Here is a 20,397-nt window from a genome sequence, read left to right on the forward strand (position 1 = left end):
TCCTGGATTTCCTGTATGTTTTGGACCAGTAGCTTTTTCCGCTTTACATTATCTTTGACAGTTGAGTCAATGATTTCTATGGAATCTTCTGCTCCCGAGATTCTCTCTTCCATCTCTTGTATTCTGTTGGTGAAGCTTGTATCTACAGTTCCTTGTCTTTTCTTTTGATTTTCTATGTCCAGGGTTGTTTCCATGTGTTCTTTCTTGATTGCTTCTATTTCCATTTTTAATTCCTTCAACTGTTTGATTGTGTTTTCCTGGAATTCTTTCAGGGATTTTTGCAATTCCTCTCTGTAGGCTTCTACTTGTTCTCTAAGGGAGTTCTTTATGTCTTTCTTGAAGTCCTCCAGCATCATGATCAAATATGCTTTTGAAACTAGATCTTGCTTTTCTGGTGTGTTTGGATATTCCGTGTTTGCTTTGGTGGGAGAATTGGGCTCCGATGATGCCATGTAGTCTTGGTTTCTGTTGCTTGGGTTCCTGCGCTTGCCTCTCACCATCAGATTATCTCTAGTGTTACTTTGTTCTGCTATTTCTGACCATGGCTAGACTGTCCTATAAGCCTGTGTGTCAGGAGTGCTGTAGACCTGTTTTCCTGTTTTCTTTCAGCCAGTTATGGGGACAGAGTGTTCTGCTTTCGGGCGTGTAGTTTTTCCTCTCTACAGGTCTTCAGCTGTTCCTGTGGGCCTGTGTCTTGAGTTCACCAGGCAGGTTTCTTGCAGGGGAAAAGTTGGTCCTACCTGTGGTTCCAAGGCTCAAGTTTGCTTGTGGGGTACTGCCTAAGTCCTCTCCGCGGCGGCAGCAACCGGGAAGATCTGCGCCGCTCTTTCCGGGAGCCTCCGTGCACCAGGGTTCCAGATGAAGTTTGGTGTTTTCCTCTGGCGTCTGGATGTGCACAGAGTGCAGTCTCTTCTGGTTTCCCAGGCGTGTCCGCCTCTCTGAAGGTTTAGCTCTCCCTCCCACGGGATTTGGGTGCAGAGAACTGTTTATCTGGTCTGTTTCCTTCAGGTTCCGGCGGTGTCTCAGGCGCAGGGGTCCTGCCGCCCCTGGGCCCTCCCCTACGGGAACCCAGAGGCCTTATACAGTTGCCTCTTGGGCCAGGGATGTGGGCAGGGGTGGGCAGTGTTGGTGGTCTCCTCCGCTCTGCAGCCTCAGGAGTGCCCACCTGATCAGGCGGTGAGGTCTCTCTCCCACGGGGTTTGGGAGCAGAGAGCCTCAACACATTTCATATAAAAAGCGACAATAAGTATAAACGAATGACTCAGGTGCTCAATCCCCCGATTTATCCTGTTGGTCAGTGGGGATGGACTTCTCTTTTATATAAACACCAGATCAGATGAGATGGAGTTTAATTTCTATTTCAGATTTTTCTAGACTCAGACTTAAAAGCAAAAGCCGTTTGCACCTGAGTTATCTCATATGCTCCCAACTTTTGCCTTTGTTCAGGGCAGTCTAGTTCCAAGGACAAATAGTTTCCCCAATAAACTGTAGAACCCCTGAATAAAGTCTCCATTCCAAGTCGAGAGTTATGCAAGCGCTGCCCCTTAGCTGCAAGTTTGCTTTCAACAATTTCAGTTTTCCACAGTCAGACATTCAAAACAGTACATGAAAAATTCTAGAAATATTTAGTACACTTAAAAATAATTTTGTTATAGTAGGCTATTATAATTTACTATATCATTCCTTTTAATAATCCCTTACTGTGCTTGCTTGGTAAAGCCAAGCTTAGGCAAAGGTTGTATGAGAAACACATAATGCCCAGGTTTCGTGCGTCTGCTGGAGTCCTGCACATCTCTCTTGAAGATGGAGGATCAATAGATGCTTACATGCATCCTATAAAACCTTTGGTCCTCTTGATTGAATCCAAGTAGGCAGTAAGAGTTCAGGGAGCAATGAGCCTGTGTCCAGGGGCTTTACCAGTAGCCAACAAAGAGGTGCTCCTTGTTCAGAAGGAAGGGCCTTGCTTCCTTTTCTGCCCATGTATAGTATACATTGTAGATGGTCCTAGGAGACTGTGCTTACTGACAACCTTCCCTGCCAACCTTAAAGCATGCCTAGGGCTGCACTCATTCTCTGCTTGCTTTGAGAAGAGTATCTGGCTCACTTCCTCCTCGAAAGTGCAAGTGACACGTGTTGTGTGGAGTGAGTCAAGTCGGCCTACATGGCTTTGTATTGCTTTCTCACTGATTTCCAGCTCTCCCTATGAATCAGATTCCTCACAAGTGAAATCAGACAGCAAAAGTCAAGGGAGACATCTCTGTTCTGACAGAGACAGAGAGAAGTGTATTTACCTGTCATCATTCTTAGCTTTCTTCTTTTTAGAAATAAACGAACATTGTCATTTTGGCTCAAAAAAAAAAAAAAAACAACAACAACAACAAAAAAATAAAAATTAGTTACCATTCTTGCTTTTCTTCTTTTCAGAAATAAACATTGTAATTTGGCCTTAAACTAGTATATTTATAAAAATAAGATTAAAATTATCCAGTAACTAATAGTGTGCAATACCTTCTTAATTAAGTTTCACACTAATAGTATTAAGTATGCTTCTGCAGTACTGGGGAAGTGGCTCTATTGGGAAATTGCTTTTGACCTGAGTCCAGTCTCTAAGAACTTATGTAAGAAAAGCCAGGTGTAATAACATGGTCTTGTAATTCCAGGGTAGGGAGGTGAAGACAGGTGGGTCTTTGACTGGGCAGCATAGCCTCCTTCATAAGCTCCTGGGCTAGTGAGAGAGACCCTTTACAAAAGAGAAGTAGTCTTAATGGCTCTTGAAGTTTAACACCCAAGCTTGTTCTCTGGCCTCCATGTGTATGCACACACATATATACATATACAGGGGCATGCACATGTACACACACACATACACACACACTCATACACATACACATTCACATGTTTGCGACACATACAAAAACATATAACATGGTTATTAAAAGCTAAAAAGCCAGATGTGACGGCTGGAGTATCTGGCTCAGGAGGCTGGAAAGCAGATCTCTGTGAGTTCAAGGCCAACCTTGTCTATAGAGAGAGTTCTGGGATAGCCAGGGCTACGCAGAGAAACCCTGTCTCGAAAAACAAAACAAAAGGCTGTGTGGGCGTTCAGCATCGGGCTGGGCTCAGCATCGGGCTGGGCTCAGCATCTCACTATTGCTAATTTCCTTATTCATCCGTGTAGCCATGGAGACGGAACGTCCGTCTGATGCTTGAACATGTTCTTGTTATTGCCTTCGAATCTGTTTCTGGGGGTGAAGTTGCTGAATCGACATAAAACACCCCCATTTAAGATGTATTTTATTTGACTCTTTGTAAAACTGACAGTGTAAAAGAGTGGTTTAAACCACTTCATGGTTTCCTTTGCCTTCTCTCTGAGTACCAAGATGGATGCCGATTCCCAGTGGACATTAACATACAAAAGAAGAACTTGGTATTGAGATCCTCATTAACCTGAATGATGATCGGAAGCCGGGGCTCTGGGTGTGCAGTGTTTGTCCTCTGACAGTGCACAACCCTGCCCTCTTGTCACATGTGACACGTTAGACACTGCAGAGCCTACATGAAGCAGCTCATGCATGCATTTCTATTAAGAAGGAAGTCTGTTCACCAGACAGAAATTTATCCTCCATGGGGAGTTTGATTCGCTAAGCGTATTGCATTCTGTGCTCTGCATTCTGAGTCGACCCAACCAAGGAAAGGAGAGCGGCTAACCAACAACGTAGTCACACAAGTACTGGGGTAACTCATGTGAGAATGTATGGGAATCGTTGCATTTCAAATCTCTTCCTTAATAACATTTGAGGGCAGAATCCAATGTAGAAGCAGCTATATTTTTAAATGATAGCATATCTCCATGTATCATTGCACTGACTTAAAAATAGGAATTTCTATAGCATAGCTTATAAATCATCAGGAAACAAATGAGGACAAAATCTGGAGAAGACATCAGGGAAAGACAGCCTCCTTCGCTGTTGCTGGGAGTGTAAACTGAGACAGCCCCTGTGGACCAGAGGGGTAGCCACCGAAAACACTGGACATTGATCTCCCTATGACACCCTACCCCCCGTATCACTCTTTGCAGGTACTCAAAGAACTCTATGACCTACAGAAGTACTTACATTCATGTTTACCGTAGCTCTTTTCATAGTAGCAAGGAAGCAGTCAGCCCTGATGCCCGTCAGTGGATGAATAGATTATGAAAACTTGCACGCATGATATGGAATCCATCCAGCCATAAGTAGAAATGAAACTATGGGATTTCCAGGGAAAAGAGATAGAACTGAAAGTACTCTGTAAGCAAGAGTACCAAGGCTCAGAAAGATGAACACTGTGTATCCTCTCATGCTCAGATATAGCTTCTAAGTGCTCAGTATTTGTATTGAGCTGGGAGTGAGTACAGGAGAAGCCAGGAAACCAGAAAGGACTCGTGAGGTGGGATAAAGAGAGTTGAAGGGTGTGGGGACGGCCACAGAACACAAGCCTTGAAAGGGGAGGGGGAGAGGAGGCGTCCGATGGGGAAGGACGTGGAGGCGGAAGGAGCTGTGAGGGGATTGCATCTGAACTGATGTTCGTTCTCTTGGCACTGTGCCTTCAGTACTGCATTTAATTAGCATTTCATTGTATTGAATATTATTAATAAAAATAGTATAAGGGACTGTCATCAAAAAGATCGATTAAAGGGGAGAAAATAACTACACGAAATATTTCCATACTAATAAGTATTTGCATTCTCTGTGACTTGTAGTTTCTGGGGGCTTTTTCATATGTTTATGGAAAAATGTGCCCAAAGTCAGCTTTTGTCCTCTAACAGTCACTTAATAAGATACCATAGTGTCAAAAATAATAATGGTGAGTAAATAAATAATGCAAATGGCTTAAACAGGTATTTTGTTATTTTAAAAGGTTTAATAAGGTAAATAAATCTTTCAAAGCTTGAATGCATAAAACTCATTGTGAGAGGACTCTGCAACAGAGAATTCTTAAAGGGACAGCACCATTATAGCTAAATTACCTGCTGACACACAATATTTGTACTGGAAATCGATTTTGAATCCTTAGCTTACAACAAAAAACTTAAGGTGCTCACTAACTTCAGACTCCCTTTTGAGTGAGAATCTCCGTGCAAACATGGGGTAGTAAAGCAAGTGGGATTCGGTGATACAGAGGCTGCGAGAACCTCGTAAATACAGTGGGCAGAAAACACGTGGAGTGCTTACAAAGAGCCCAGTGTTTCCCAAACTCCAGAGAGAATTTCTTCCTGAATCTCGAATTGTGCCATGTGAGCCAGGACTCCCTGTCCTCGGTGATAACCAGTGTCCCCACAAGAAGCTGATGCTATCAGCCTAGCGAGTCCCAGTTAGGAAAGACATCACAGTATCTGACTGCTGTTGCTATGTGTCCTCGTCTGCTTCTGAAAGACATGATGGATTCCTCTCATTTCCTTTAATTTCTTTGCTTTGATTTGACTTCTCTGTACAGATGCTTTTTCTGACTCTAGTTTTAATAAGAACTAGTGACCGTTAAACTCCCTGGAGAACAGCTACAGTGGTAATTGCCGACCTCTATGAAAGCACAGAGACAGAGAGAGAGAGAGAGAGAGAGAGAGAGAGAGAGAGAGAGAGAGAGAGGAGAGAGAGAGTGAGTTTCTCTCCTTGGCTGAGGCAGGTGTGTTTCTTGGAGGCTGAAGAAAATAACAGTTGAATGGATGGATGTCCTTGGTGAATGGGCCAGGGTAGGAGCTTGCCCAGAGGCAGGCCCTGGATACATTTGGGGTGACATGCTGCATAGTTGAGACTGAAGTATCAGGTTTCTACCCTGTATCGGGTAGATCGTGACATTATCATTTTAGCCTGAAAATAGGAGAACACTTGTGCACACCCCCCACACCCCAACCCCAGACTTTAAACAAAGCAGAGTGAAATAGCCGTAGCACACCTGCCCTCAAAGGCCCATTTTTCTCATGTATCCTCTGAGATGCCCTTCTCACAAAAGACACCTTCAGGGATTTGAACGAATCGATTTGCTGCACTCATGAAAAATAGACAGTGCAGGCCACCTTCTCAGAGCTGCTGTGCTCTGGTTACCTTGTGGGTTCCTCTGCAGCCTATCCATGTAAGAACTGGACGGATGGCGGCGTCTAGAGCTGGGGCCTGTGGGGGCTGTTTGGTTATTTGTGTACATCTCAAGTTTCCATCAAGACTGTACCTAGCACAGCTTCATCCACAGGAAGCAGGTGAAGAAGTGGCTGCAGCTTTTCCTGTACATAGTAGCAATTTTGGAATGTTCCTGAGACTGATTCCCCAGTGTAAGATCTGGTCAGTGCACTGTATTTCCCAGAGTTCACCTTAATCCTTCTGCAGTTCAGTCATAGAGGTTTTACTGCATGAGTGACTTTTGAAATGTGTGTATTTCATAAACTATGGTGTATACTTTTTGTATACTTAAATATAGGGGTCAGTGCAACACAGACATGTATGTGAAGTTCTGCCTTGTGTAACATGTACCGAATGTTACCAGATGTATTAAGCTGAGTAAAACACCCGTGGCACTTCTAATGGATTTACCAACTCTGGGAAGAGACTCATAGAATGTACACACTGGCAATCAGCCAAGCAGCTATCATATACTAGGCAAAGTGTGGCATTTAGGGTACAACACAGAACAGTAAATAGATTAGGTAGTGATCCATGGGCTTTGGCATGTTGAGGTAGCCTGTGCTATCTAGTCTGAGTGTCTGACAGCAGTGAATCAGAGAGAACCTGAGTTGGTGAGTGGCTGAGAAGGAAGTGGGGGGAGACAATGAGGTTGATCTGGGACAGGACATGTGACAACCAGCAGGGTGAGCGCCTGGCTTGCACGTGCCCCGAATTCTATCTGTTACTCCTGGATAGTAGTTCTGAAGTCGCTTTTCCTGTGGTTTTCTCAGGTATTCGGTTATATTGAAATTCAAAGTTGGCATTTAGCTTTAGGAATGACTGCTTTGTTCCGATCGTATAAGAAAAAAATGAATTTTTAATAGGCCCTGCTTTGGTGGAGAAAAGAGGCCAAATAACCCAGAAGAGAATGAGAGGTAGAATGGATAATCTAGAAGAGAATGAGAGGTAGAATGGATAATCTAGAAGAGAATGAGAGGTAGAATGGGTTGTTTTGATTTTTTAACTGTAAATTTGGTACAAGATTATAGTCACAAATTACAGTTCTATTACTGCCTTTAGAATGTGACCCCTGAGGAAACGTTCTTCTTTGTGGCACCTTAGGGAAACTGTTAACGAAGACACTAAGACAAACAGGTTTCTGATGAGAGCAACTCTTATTGAAGTTATCCATGTTCTCATAATTAACACATACTAAACACAATTGTCTGTCTCTGTCTCTACCTACGCCCCTCGTGTGTGTGTGTGTGTGTGTGTGTGTGTGTGTGTGTGTGTGTGCCACTAGGTGGTAATTCCAGGCACTCTTAGACATCTTAAGCAAGTGTCTACCACTAGTCTTTTTTAGCCTTCTGTTTGCTTTCTTAATTTGGAACTGAGTTTCCCTAAGTTATCTAGACTGGTCTTGAACTCACCCTGTAGCCCTAGGCAAGATTTGAGGTCATGGCCCCTGGGGCTGGAGAGATGACTCAGGCTAAGAGCACTGGCTGGTCTTCAGAGGACCTGAGTGCCATTCCTAGCACCCATGAGGTGGTTGACAGCCATCTGTAACTCCCTTTCTCCATCTTCTTCTGGTCTCCATGGGCACCAGGCATGCGCATGATACATGCGTAGAATAAATTAGTAATGCATTGTTTTAAGATTAAGATTACCCTGCCTCAGCCACCCAAGTGGCAGAGTTACAAACCACAGCCACAGTCCCAGCACAATGGTTCCACTTTAGAAAGTACGTAACCATGGAAACATGCACAGTATTGCAGCTCTGAGGGAGAGTTTATCCCTATGTGGACTCTTGCCTCACTGTCATGTGCCTCCAGGTCACACGTGAGAATGTGAATTAGCTAGAAATGGTGGCACAGCTGCTGGAGAGGCTGAGGTAAGGGAATCCCAAGATTGAGAGCAGACTGGGCAGTGAGACAGTGTCTCAACGGGAATAAAACAGAGTGTGAGCGCAGTGATAAAGTGGTTTCCTAGCAAGTGTGAGCCCTTGGATTGGAACCTGTGTCACACGAGTGCCACATGGAATTTTATGTCAGTTACATTATCCGAGGTCCAAGTCATGTCCTGGAGCAGGTCTCCTTCAAAGATACGGAATTAGCGTTCAGGGTTCTCAGTGCCTTCTCAGCCCTGTGTGTCCTACTTTGCAAAGTTTAGATAAACAAAATCATCAATGCCCAAATAGGGAAGTTGATCTGGGAAGATAGGTCAGTGGCTAAAGTGTTTGCCATACAAGTGCAAAGACCTGAGTTCTGGTCCCCAGACTCCACAACACCCAGCCTAATAGCTTGCATGTGGAATCTCAGTGTTGCTGTGGTGAGATGGGAGGCAGAGACAGGCAGCCCTCAGGAGTTTGGGGGGCAGTTGGACTAATGTACGCTGTGGCAAACAGTGTAACTCCATCTCAAACAAGGTATAAGGCCACGGTTGACGTCTGAGGTTGACCTCTGATCTCCACACATACTATGGCACACAGATGCCCCTTCAGTCATACAAACACACACATCATACACATATATATGAGGATGAAAAATAGGTCAATCAAATGGTGGTTACTTATATGGCAAAGGAATTTTCTTCTGAATTCCTTGAGATAAACACTTCTGGAGAGTATAGCAAAAAGGAGTTAGCACTGGTAACTAAGTGGCTGAGTTTCTCCTCTGTCACCTTAACAGGTATAACTTGGGCATTACTGGTCCTTTGATTGACTCATTCACTCTTACTGTCATTAATGCTGATACTCCAGGCATCTTTCATGAACTTTCAGTGTGATCAATCTCAAGTCATTAAGTTTTTATGGATTTTCTAATTCATAAAATGAGCATACGTGTAAACAAATGAGATAAAAGTTAATAGTAGAGGTAAAAAGCTCTTTAGGAGACCACCGAAGTCTAAATATAGCAGGAGAATAAACTGGAGCACTGTGGCTGGGAAGGGGACAGAAGGAATGCTGTGCAAAGCAGTCAGTGTTGTGACAGCCTGGATGTGGACTTAAGGAGGGAAGAGGCATTTGGGGACGACTTCAAAGCTTTTTCTTAGGCTTCTTGGTTGAGCTGTAGTTTTGTTCATGAAGAGAGGGAAATTAGGAGGAGGAATGGCTGGGAGAGAAGATAATAAGCTTATGTTTGGACAGATAGAGTATAAAATTCCAATGGATTAACTGAGAGATGTTGTTGAGATGTTAGGGGCTCAAGTGTCATGTGAAGAGACATGGACAGCACTAAATGTGATGGGAGGGAGAGACCCAGAAGATAAGGAGAAAGAAAATGGAAGATAAAATGACAGAAGAAAAAGAAACAACCCAAGACTAAATTGAGAGTGGCAAGAGGAACCTGTGGAGATTGGATCATGGCACGTGGGATGTGTAAAGGGAGAGCTCGAGGAATGTGGGAATGACCCCGAATACTAAGTATCAAAGGGGCTCAGGGTGAAGAGAATCTGTGACAGTATAGAGACGCCGGTGCCCCTCCCTGAAGCAGCTTAGGTGGCATTGTGGATCACAGACAAGACGAGATGAGACAGTTTTTCACTCTTCTGTCTCTCCTGCATTAGTGAAGACCGAAGGGAGCAGCTGACTATAGGAGCAATTGGTTCTTTGCATGGACATATTTTATCAGCTGGACAGGCCTGTTCAGTGCTCAGTGGCATTCTCTGAAATGCACACAGCTTAGAATAATGAAATAAGCGCTCTCTCCTTTGTTTTCAGTTTTATGCTGGTCACCATACTGTGGTGATTGTTTTCTTGCTATAGACTTAGAGGGCATTCATAAGGATGAGTTTGGTTTTTTTTCCTCCTGCTGCAGGATTATCTAAACAGAAATGAGAAATAACCAAGTACTTGGGAACTTGGGCACCACATTGTCCAGGGGCATGAGTATGCCAGGAACTTGGTGGTTTGAAAGGCTGTTGACTTTAAGTGTAAATAAATATTACTCTTTAAGGAGTGCACTCTTCTCAGCATAAACTGTCATGTACAATACTGAAGTTTCTTCTAAAGAATTGTGTATGGTATTAAATGAAATTGTTGGTGCTTAGTTTGGCCTTGTGTCCAGAAGTTATTTCTGCTCATTAAGAAAGGCCAGCACTGGGGTTGGGGATTTAGCTCAGTGGTAGAGCACTTGCCTAGCAAGCGCAAGGCCCTGGGTTCGGTCCCCAGCTCCGAAAAAAAAGGAAAAAAAAAAAGAATGCTTTAAAGAAAGGCCAGCACATGGTGGTTTCCACTGTAGAGTGTAAGTAGAAGAAAGAACAGGAGTGTGTTAGGAATAATTAGGGAAGATCTGCTGGATCATGAAAGGGGCTTGCAATGAGGAAAGATCACTCTTGACTTTTACCTGACGTTGTGTGTTGATCGTATGTGGAATATGCATTTAGGGCATTTCAGTTTTGCAGGACCTTTTTTACATGATCCAAAATGAAAGCCTAAACTCTTGGGGTGGAGGCTGCTCCCTGTATAGCATGGTGTGCTGCTTGATCTAGAATGTAGGAGTATTCTAAGGATGCTGAAACTACATAAGAAATACATAAACTTCTCACATAGTCCCTCGATGTTACTGTCAGGTGTCACTGACCGTGCATAGTCACATTCTTACCCTTGGATATGACTGACAGACACACTCTGACTGACAGTCTCTCTCTCTCTCTCTCTCTCTCTCTCTCTCTCTCTCTCACACACACACACACACACACACACACACACACACACACACACACACACACACACACTGGTAGCTCCACAGTCAGGTGGGCTGCACATTGTGCCACATTATAACGATCTCAATGTCATGAGATGATTGGAACTTGCAGCTCCACCATAGTCTAAATTCAGTACATAGGCTCACATTGATTCAGTGTGTCCTTACAATAACTCGTGGCTGTAATTAAAGAAATGAAACCTTTTGAAGCACCCTCAATTTGATGTGAATGCTACTCACATCCATGCACTGTGGTCATGCCTGGCACCATTCTGATTTCCATATCCACAGACGTGGTCATTCAGTAACTTAGCCATGCAACCTGTCCTTGGTTCTAACATTCCGGCAGTCACCTTGACTTCAGCCGTGGTTAGACCTTTAGACTTGTGGTTACCATTCCCTTTCCTCACTCCTGGAGATTTGCCGGTGATGTAAGGACCACCATGCTGGTGCCTCAGCTGCCCAGCACTTCTGTCTCAGGACCTATCTACCCCATCAGCTGGGCGCCAGCCCACTGGTCTGCCTCTCCATCACCGCGCCTGCCTCCTTACGCAGGGCTACACTTCCTCACTAGGATGTTTGCCCAGATGTTATTATTCCCTTGTTCTCTTGCATCTGTCGAGCCTCAGTAAACCCAGGGCTATTTGTGACCACTTTTCTCCTTGAAGATGAGCTTATGCTAAGCTGATTTAAAGTTTTTAAACTTTTAAATCAATACTACAAAAACTGGTTTGTTTTAAACAAAGTTAAGATATTTACTATCCTTATAAGATATGTTTTTCACGGTAATCTTATCTTATGTGGGTCTAGTAATCAGTTGATAAAAAGCAATGTAATCATTGTGTGTCTCCTAATACAATACACTATACACTGACCCACAGAAAAGGTCTTTTATGTCTCTTAGTCACTCTTTTATTGCTGTGAAGAGACACTGTGACCAAGACAACTCCATAAAGAAGCATTTAATTGGGGGCTTGCTGTCAGTTTCCTAGGCTTAGTCCACTATCATCATGGTGTGGTGGCAGGGAACATGGCAGCAGGCAGTTGTGGTACTGGCAAAATAGGGGAGACTACATCATCATCCACAAGCAAGGGGGTGGGAGGTAAGAGGACTAGGCCGGGAATGGGCTTTTGAAACATCAAAGCCTACCCCAGTGACACACACACACACACACACACACACACACACACACAGAGAGAGAGAGAGAGAGAGAGAGAGAGAGAGAGAGAGAGAGAGAGAGGGAGAGTAATTCAGCACTAAAAAACATTGAGGGTGGGGAGTTTGAGACTGGTTTTCTCTGTATAGCCTTGGCTATCCTGGAACTTGCTCTGTAGACCAAGAAGGCCTCATCATCATCCAACCTAATTTTTTTAATGTTTAAAAAGTTCATACTAGTAAATATAAATTTTTCAGTGAACAAATTTTGTATATATTTATGGTGTTTCCAAGAAAAGTTGTCACCCTCAATATATAACTTGAATTTTATAAAATAAAATAATACATTTTATGTAGCTAATGTCTTTTTGTTATTAATACATATGACTAACTTTAAACTATATATATGTATGTATTTCATAGGAAATCGCCCGGCATTTACGACCTGAGACCCTCAGGGCAAATTTTGGTAAAACCAAGGTTCAAAATGCTGTTCATTGTACAGATCTGCCAGAGGATGGGCTCCTGGAGGTAAGCAAAACCTGCCCGTGTTTCAGGTTCATCAGTGGTCTCCATAGTTCTTACGCATCTCACACCATTTGATAGTCTGAGATTATGAGTGGCTTTTGGCCATCCAATAACTTCACACTGGTATACTCAACTGGTCAGATACACTCAAGCATCCACCTGTGGTCCAAGGGACTCCAGAGGGTAAGACAAAAGAATTTCTTTCTTAAAATATTAATTTTACTAATTGTTCAAGTTTTATACAGTATATTTTCGTCACACCAAACCCCATCCCAATTTTTCCCAGACCCATCCATACCTCTCTACCCACCCAACTACGTACCTTTTTAAAGAAAAAACAAAAACAAAAAAACAGAGTCCAGTTTGTGCTGCCCTAAAACTCCTAGGTGCTGGGCCATGTATTGGAGCATGCTTGTTCTATTAGGGTCACACCATGAAAGAAAACCAACTCTTCTTTTCCCAAAAGCCATCAGTTGCCAATATCTCCTGAGCTAGGAGCAGGACTCATGACTGCCTCCCTTCAAGTAAAGATTGTTTTAACTTGAGTTTGCAGAAGTCTTACCACAATCACTGTGATTTTTTTATGTGCAACTGCTGTGTTCTCTAGAAAACAGTGTTCCAGTTCAGTCAGCCACTGCCTCTGGCTCTCACAATCTTTCTACCGGTCTCCTGCAAGTAGCCCTTTGCCTAGAGAGGAAGGGGCATGATATGTAGATCCTCTTTAGAGTTGAGCTCCATGTTGTGTCTTACTCTTTGCACATTGACCAATTGTGAGTCTCTGTGTTAACCATCGTGTACTACTTACTACAAGAAGAAGATTCTCTGATAAGAATAGGGAGATGTTGGTCAATAACTAAAGGCTCTTGTCATTGCTCTTGGTTAGCCTTCTAGAACTTGACCATAAGATACCACAAAGAACATGGAGAAACCAAACCAGTGCTGACGTGGAAGTTTCATCCCTACCGCCTAGCTTCCATAGTGCTTGGAGGTGATGTGTGCAGTGCAAACAAAAGTAATCAGTGGTCTTACCCAGATTTGAACCCTGCAGCTCCAATAACTATTGAACTGGCAAGAAAACCCAATGAAGCAATGGTGCCAGGAACAGCACACGGTAACCAACCACTCTCCAGTTAGACTGATGGCCCGTTTCTCAAGACAGAGCTTATAAGTAGCACTGCTATTAGGCCAGAAGAATCCCCTGGTCCCCAAAGTTCCCGGGCAGCCTCAGAAATAAACTGAGAACAGCACAAGTCCACCTTTTACTATTCAGTATATGCAGAAAGCTACTCATTAAATAATTAATACTTTTTATTGGCATTGATTATAGTTTATAGGGTTTAATAAGCAAGAGATTGGAGAATTGGTTAAATATATAGAATGTGGTTTTCAATTAGCTGACTGCTATCATTAAGTTCGAGTCATAAAAATATTCTAATAAGATTTAATAGGTCAATATGCCATTCTACAGGACCATTTACTGGTACTTTTCATATGCCAAGTTTCACCATGATACTTTGTATAAATGATTATTTTTTACTGTCTTAGCAACTCTGCTAAGCTGATTGTATATCTGGTTTCTCAGGAAAACAAAGTAAAGACTCAGAAATTAGGTAGCATCTTCAAATCAAATAATTTATACAGCTGCATTTTTCCCTGTCATTATTTATTTAAATTTAAATAACGAACAGTGAACAATTATTTTTGAAAGTGCAAAATGATTTGATTTGGCCTTAAGAATGTTTTTCTCTCTCTTTCCTTCCTTTCTTGTTTTGTTTTTCAAGGCAGAGTTCCTCTGTCTTGCTCTGGTTGTACTAGAACTCACTGTGTAGATTAGGGTGGCCTCAAACTCACAGAGCTCTGCCTGCTTCTGCCTTCCAAGAACTGGGATGAAAAGCATGGGCTGCCACTGTCACCTCTGGCAAGAACGTTACTTTTAACTGGAATCAATGTGTATAACGCATAAGAAGTAAAAAGTGATAGAGGTCCCCCAAAAGTATAAAGCTAAAAGTTCTATATGACCCAACAGTACATCCAAAAGAATTACTCACTGCTGGGTCTGGTGGTTTACACTTTTAGTCCTATTACTTGGGCAGCCAGACAGGCGGATCTCTGTGCATTCAAGGCCTGTCAGGGCTATATAGTGAGACCCTTTCTCAGAACAAAAGCAGGGCTCACGCTGGTAGTGACATCCATACGTTCATAGCAGCAGCATCCATATGGCCACAAATCCGGAAGTGGTTCAAATGCCCATCAACGCAATAACAGATAAGCAGATGATGGCATAAACATATGTGGGGATGTGGTTCCCTGCAAGGAAGGAATTCACACACATCCTGCAACATGAATAAAGCTTGATGACATCATGCTAAGTGAGATAAGCCAATACCAAAAATGAAATATTGTATGATTACTCTATGAGGTACCTAGAGTTGTCAAATACAAAGGGGCAGAAAAACAAAACAAAACGGAGTAGTGTTTGCTGTGGGCCACTTGTCAAGTCACTGAGAGAGCTGTTGCCAAGTTGGCAGTGGGCTGGGTTTTGTATGATGGTAAAGGGCAATGGAGATGGGTGGCGATGGTTGCCCAACAATGTAAGTGTAGTGGAAATTGTAGTCTACAGCTAGGATGGGGAAACAAAAAGAGAGTTATTTCTAGGCCAAAAACAAAGGAAGGCAATTTCTTTAAACTATGTTTTCCTTTTTTCCCCTTCTATTAAAATAGATTTTCCCCCTCACACAATGTATCCTGATTAGAGTTTCCCTTCTCTCTACTCCTCTCAGTTCCTCCACACCTCCCCTCCCACCCATATCCTCCACCTCCCTGTCTCTCATTAGAAAAGGACAGGCTTCTGAGAGATAACAGCGAAACATAACAAATAAAAGATAATTAGCTAAACTAAAAAGTATTTCATTGAAGTTGAACAAGGCAACCCAACAGAAGAAAAAGCGTCCCAAGAGCAGACACAAGCAAGAGACCCACTCAGTCTCACACTCGGGAGTCCCATAGGAACACTAAACTGGAAGCCATAATGCATACACAGAGGACCTTGTGCAGACCCATGCAGGCCCTGTGTGGGCTGCCTCAGTCTCTGTGCATTCATATGAGCTCTGCTCACGGTGATTTAGATGTTTGTTTTCTTGGTGTCCTTCGCCATATCTGGCTCTCTTCCTATCTGAAGTTCCCTGAGCTCTGAAGGGAGGAATTTGACGGAGACATCCTGTTTCAAGGTCTTGGTCTCTCAGTCTCTCTCTCTCTCTCTCTCTCTCTCTCTCTCTCTCTCTCTCTCTCTCTCTCTCTCTCTCATGTGTTGAAGGAGGAAGCTTCTCTGATGATGGCTGAAAGGCACTGACACAGGAGGATAGCAGAGTATCATTTGGAGCCATTTCATCTCTACAGCTTTTTTCAGACTAGTGTTTGGTTTTACCCCAGGTCCCTAGGCAGTCTAGTCCCAGGTTCTTGGTCACCCAGGCAGTGTTGGGTATGAATTCTGCCTTGTGGGATGGCCTTAAGTCAGATCAAGTGTTCGTTGGTCACTGACATGAGCTTTGTGCCACCACTGCCCTGGCATACCATGCAGGCAGGAGACACATTGCAGATCGGAGGGTTTCTGGCTGGGTTGGTTTTTATGGTTTTTTGTTTGTTTGTTTGTTTTGTTTTTACTTTTCTTTTTTTGTTTTGTTTTTGTTTTAGCCTTCAGAGCATCAAAAAACGTTTCCAGCACATTGACTAGGTTATACACAATTGAGTTATTAACTAACAGGGTCTAGTGGAAATCCCTAAACAACCTAGGCTGTTGCCAAGACAATAAGTTACTCTCCACAAACTACCGTGAGGCCCCATTGATAAGGACAACACAGCCACACCCCACTGAACATGGAGAGGTTGAGCTGGTGCCTACACAGAGCCTCGGCCCGAAGGAAGACTTTTTAAGGGAAAAAAAATACTTTTTGAGACAACAAGGTCTCTCACTAGGTAGGCCCCGCTGCCCGGGAGCTTGGTATGTGGTCAAGGCTGGTCTTGAATTCAGAGACATGACTACCTCTGCCTCCTAAATTCTTGGATTAAAGACATGTGCCACCATGCCCTAGCCTGAAAAAAAATGTTTAACTTATGATTTTTTTAAATTTTATGTCAATTAAAAGATAAATAATAAATTTATTTTGTATAAATTGCCTCAAATTGCTGGTATTTTTAATATGTACATATTTTATTGATTCTTACTTTTATGATAAAATCTATTAGGCCTTTTAAGGTCATTTCTGCCTTTTCCTGGGTATTGTGGTAAGTACTTTTAATCCCATTACTTGGAAGCAGAGACAGACAGTAGAGACAGACAGATTCCCCAAGTTCAGGGCCATCCTGATCTAAGGAACAAGTTCCAGCACAGCTGGGGCTACGCAGAGAAACCGTGTCTCAAACAAACAAAAAAACAAACAAATACACAAACATTCTTTCTGCCTTTAAACAGCAGTTTTCAGCCTGTGGGTTACACCTCCTTTGGGGGTTGAATGACCTTTCACAGGGGTCACCAGTGACCAAATATTTACGTTATGATTCATAACAGTAGCAAAATTACAGTTATGAAGTAGCAATGAAATCAATGTTCTGTTTGGGGGTCACCACAGCATGAGGAACTGTATTACAGGGTCACAGTGTTAGGAAGGAGTGAGCCACTATATTAGACTCATGGAGGTGGTTTTAAAAACACCAATACCAAGGCCTATTCCTTGAGAATCTATGTAAAACTCTTTGGAAGCTGGCAAGATGACTTAGCTTGCCACCGAGCCTGATGACCTAACTCGAGCGGGTTATCCTCTGACCTCCACACACAGGCTGTGTTTTATACCAACAATATAATCTTAACAAGGGGAAAATTTCATTTCCTGAGAAAAAAGTCCAATAACCACCAAAGGTTTCTGTGAAAATATGGAAATGAGCTACCATCACACCCAAGGACCTTCTGTGGATTTTTACCACAAAGAGCATTTTCCTCCGTCACCACACAGTGAGCATCTGCCTTAAGAAGTGACAGGTGTAGTGACACCATCAGCGCGTAGGGCAGCACAGTTTCTTCATTTCCTCTTCTCTTCGTTTCTCTCAGATGGCACAGCCACTCTGTTTTCAGTTCACTTGTGTGACTTTGAAGTCTTTGAAAATAACAATTCTAATCAAATTAACTTGTTTACTTCTTTGTCAGATACTTTTCTAGCTAGCTGTCACTTGCCCTTCTATCGTGACACTGACCAGTTCCTTTTGCTGATGCTATGTGTTCCCCATGTAAGGAGTCATTAGTTCCTCATTGTCCAAGAAAATGTGGCATAGCTGTGTATACTGTCCCCTGCTCCACCTCCAGGCTATTCCTAACCTCTCCCTGCTACTGGTGGTCATGTAGGATCACGGCTAATTGTTTCCTTCCCAGCCTTTATTGCAGAAAACACCTAGGATCTCCAGCAAGCACAGACAATGCTGTCCCCAGTGCTGACCCAAAGCTGTTGCTGGACTGTAATAGCGTAGTTAGCATATTCAGGGAGATCTGAATTCTGTACTGCAGGGTGATGGACCAGTCACCCTCCACTCAGATATTATCATTTAGTGCACCCTGAATTGTGGCTTGGGGGCTGGCTCATTCCAGTGCTGGGCAGAAAGGAAGGTGGAGCCAAATTGTTGAGGATTGTGTCCACCCTAATAATAAACGTAAGTTCCATGTTCGGTGAGAAACCCTGCATTAAAGGAACAGAGCAGAGAGCCTTATGGGAAGGACACAAAACATTCATTCTCCTCTGGCCTCCGAAGGTGTGCATAGCACACGTGTATATATACCCCACCTCTCTCTCTCTCTCTCTCTCTCTCTCTCTCTCTCTCTCTCACACACACACACACACACACACACACACACACACACACACACACACACATATTGTATTGAGAATATAGCAGTAAATAGGTTACGAGAATCTTGCTCCATAGCCTCTACTGGTAATTATATTAATTGTGCTATATAATGGGAAAATATGCATTTTTCTTCTGTTTTTCTTCTCCAAATATTCTGTAGCATTGTTCTATCAATTTTTGATTGGTAACTGGGATTTAAGAACCATTTAAACATTGTACGCATCAGCAGCTGGTGGAAGCAAGCCTGAAACCCAGGCAAGTCTTTGTGAGTCCATTCTTGTCCTAGGGACTCAAGAACTAGCTGGAAGCAGATGTAAGATGTGGTCTGATTGGACAGCCCCATATTTACAGGCCATGGTTAGTACAGGTCTGCCCTCATCCTCGTGATTGACCCTCGTGATTGACCCTCGTGATTGACCCTCGTGATTGACCCTCGTGATTGACCCTCGTGATTGACCCTTTGTTTAGTTTCTGTCTTGGAGGAAGCAGAGTCGTGATTCTTACTAGTTCACTGTCAAAGAGGGAACATGACATAGAAAGACAAGAGCAAACACAGTTCTCTCTTAGGACCTAAAAATAGTCTAGCGAGGCTGGTGCTTTGACCAGGAAGTGGGAGGTGACAAGTGAAAAGTTAGAAGAGTCACTGGAGGCATTGTAAAGTCATGTGAAGACATCTGAACTTTATCCAGAGCCATTAGCGATCCAAGGTTCTCTGGAGGGCAGCCTGGTCATGTCTGTGTTAGGGCATTCTGGATAGTGTGGAAGAATGGAGGTCAGGTCATGGGCTGCCTAGGGAAAAAGAACAGGTGTGACTCTCTCTCTCTCTCTCTCTCTCTCTCTCTCTCTCTCTCTCTCTCTCTCTCTGTGTGTGTGTGTGTGTGTGTGTGTGTGTGTGTGTGTGTGTGTGTGTGTGTATAGGTGTAGAGATGTATTGGGGAGGAGATGGCTATAAAGATAATTCAGGAAAAATTTTGGTGTTCTGGATGAGTGTCGCCAGAGACAGTGATTTTCAAATGACATTAGGAAGGTCAGAGTGGCACTGTGAGTCACACACTGGGTCTGAAGGATGAGTGGTGGGGACGAGCCATGATAACACTAGTCCCTGAGTGCAGACATCTGTGCTGTTGAAACCACTCATGTCTCTCTTACTCAGCTTAAGTAAGAGTTTGAATTTTACTCAAAAACACGGACTAATCTCTAATAATGAAGTGCTGGAAGAACTTACCCTAATAATCATAACTCCTGTTTCCTTCATGTAGTTCCTATCAACATTGACTCTATAATACTAGAGCAGTTGCCGTAGTGCCCACGGCCATAAAGAGAAGTGTAGGTCCATAGCCTTCCAGTTTCTCAGTACATCTCTCATGCTAGCTTGTTTTAATTGAGTTCTCCTCCCATTGTGATTAGGAACAAGATGAACGCCTTAAGGACAAGTTGAAGGCCTTAATGTGACTGATCACCGTGTATGTAGACATAGACACTTATAAAAATCAGTGGAGACACTAGAAAACTTTTTTGAAAAACAAATTAATTAGTAACTATGCCAAACCGTAGGGCTAAGAAAGACCTTAAAAGATCAAGTTAGGAATCGTCACACATTGTCTCAGTTCCTTTCCTGTTCCCAAAGCTCTGCTTCCTAAAGTAAGCAGCGGTGTTGGATCTCCTGGAGGTTGCTTTAAACAGCCTACCATTCTCCTCCTCAGTCTCTGGTTGGCTACGTCTGGCCAAGCCTGAGCGCCTGCCCTTCTAACAAGTCCTGCTTTGGCACTGTCATGGATCAGGATGCCACACTTGGACAGCCACTGCCCTAAGACAGAGCCGCTGCCCACTCTCACTGTTATGTTCCTCCATTAGTGTCTTTATGTTTGTGACTTCTCAATCATGGACACTTTCAAAACAGGCCAGTAAAGACATTGGGGGAAAATCACCTCCCACCAGCATCATTTCGTGCACAGCAGGGACAAGAGCTCTGTCCTGGGTTGATAGT

The 20,397-nt window shown here is 43.3% G+C and overlaps 1 protein-coding gene across 1 annotated transcript in view; it reads left to right on the forward strand.

Moving 5' to 3' along the window:
- Nme7 (NME/NM23 family member 7) overlaps positions 1–20,397 on the forward strand; it is a 129,429-nt gene that overhangs the window by 80,094 nt on the left and 28,938 nt on the right. The window contains 1 exon segment of the mRNA NM_138532.1: positions 12,414–12,521. Coding sequence (NP_612541.1) covers positions 12,414–12,521 — 108 coding nt within the window.

Source organism: Rattus norvegicus, chromosome 13 (assembly GCF_036323735.1).
Source record: "Rattus norvegicus strain BN/NHsdMcwi chromosome 13, GRCr8, whole genome shotgun sequence".
NCBI classification, from domain to species: domain Eukaryota; kingdom Metazoa; phylum Chordata; class Mammalia; order Rodentia; family Muridae; genus Rattus; species Rattus norvegicus.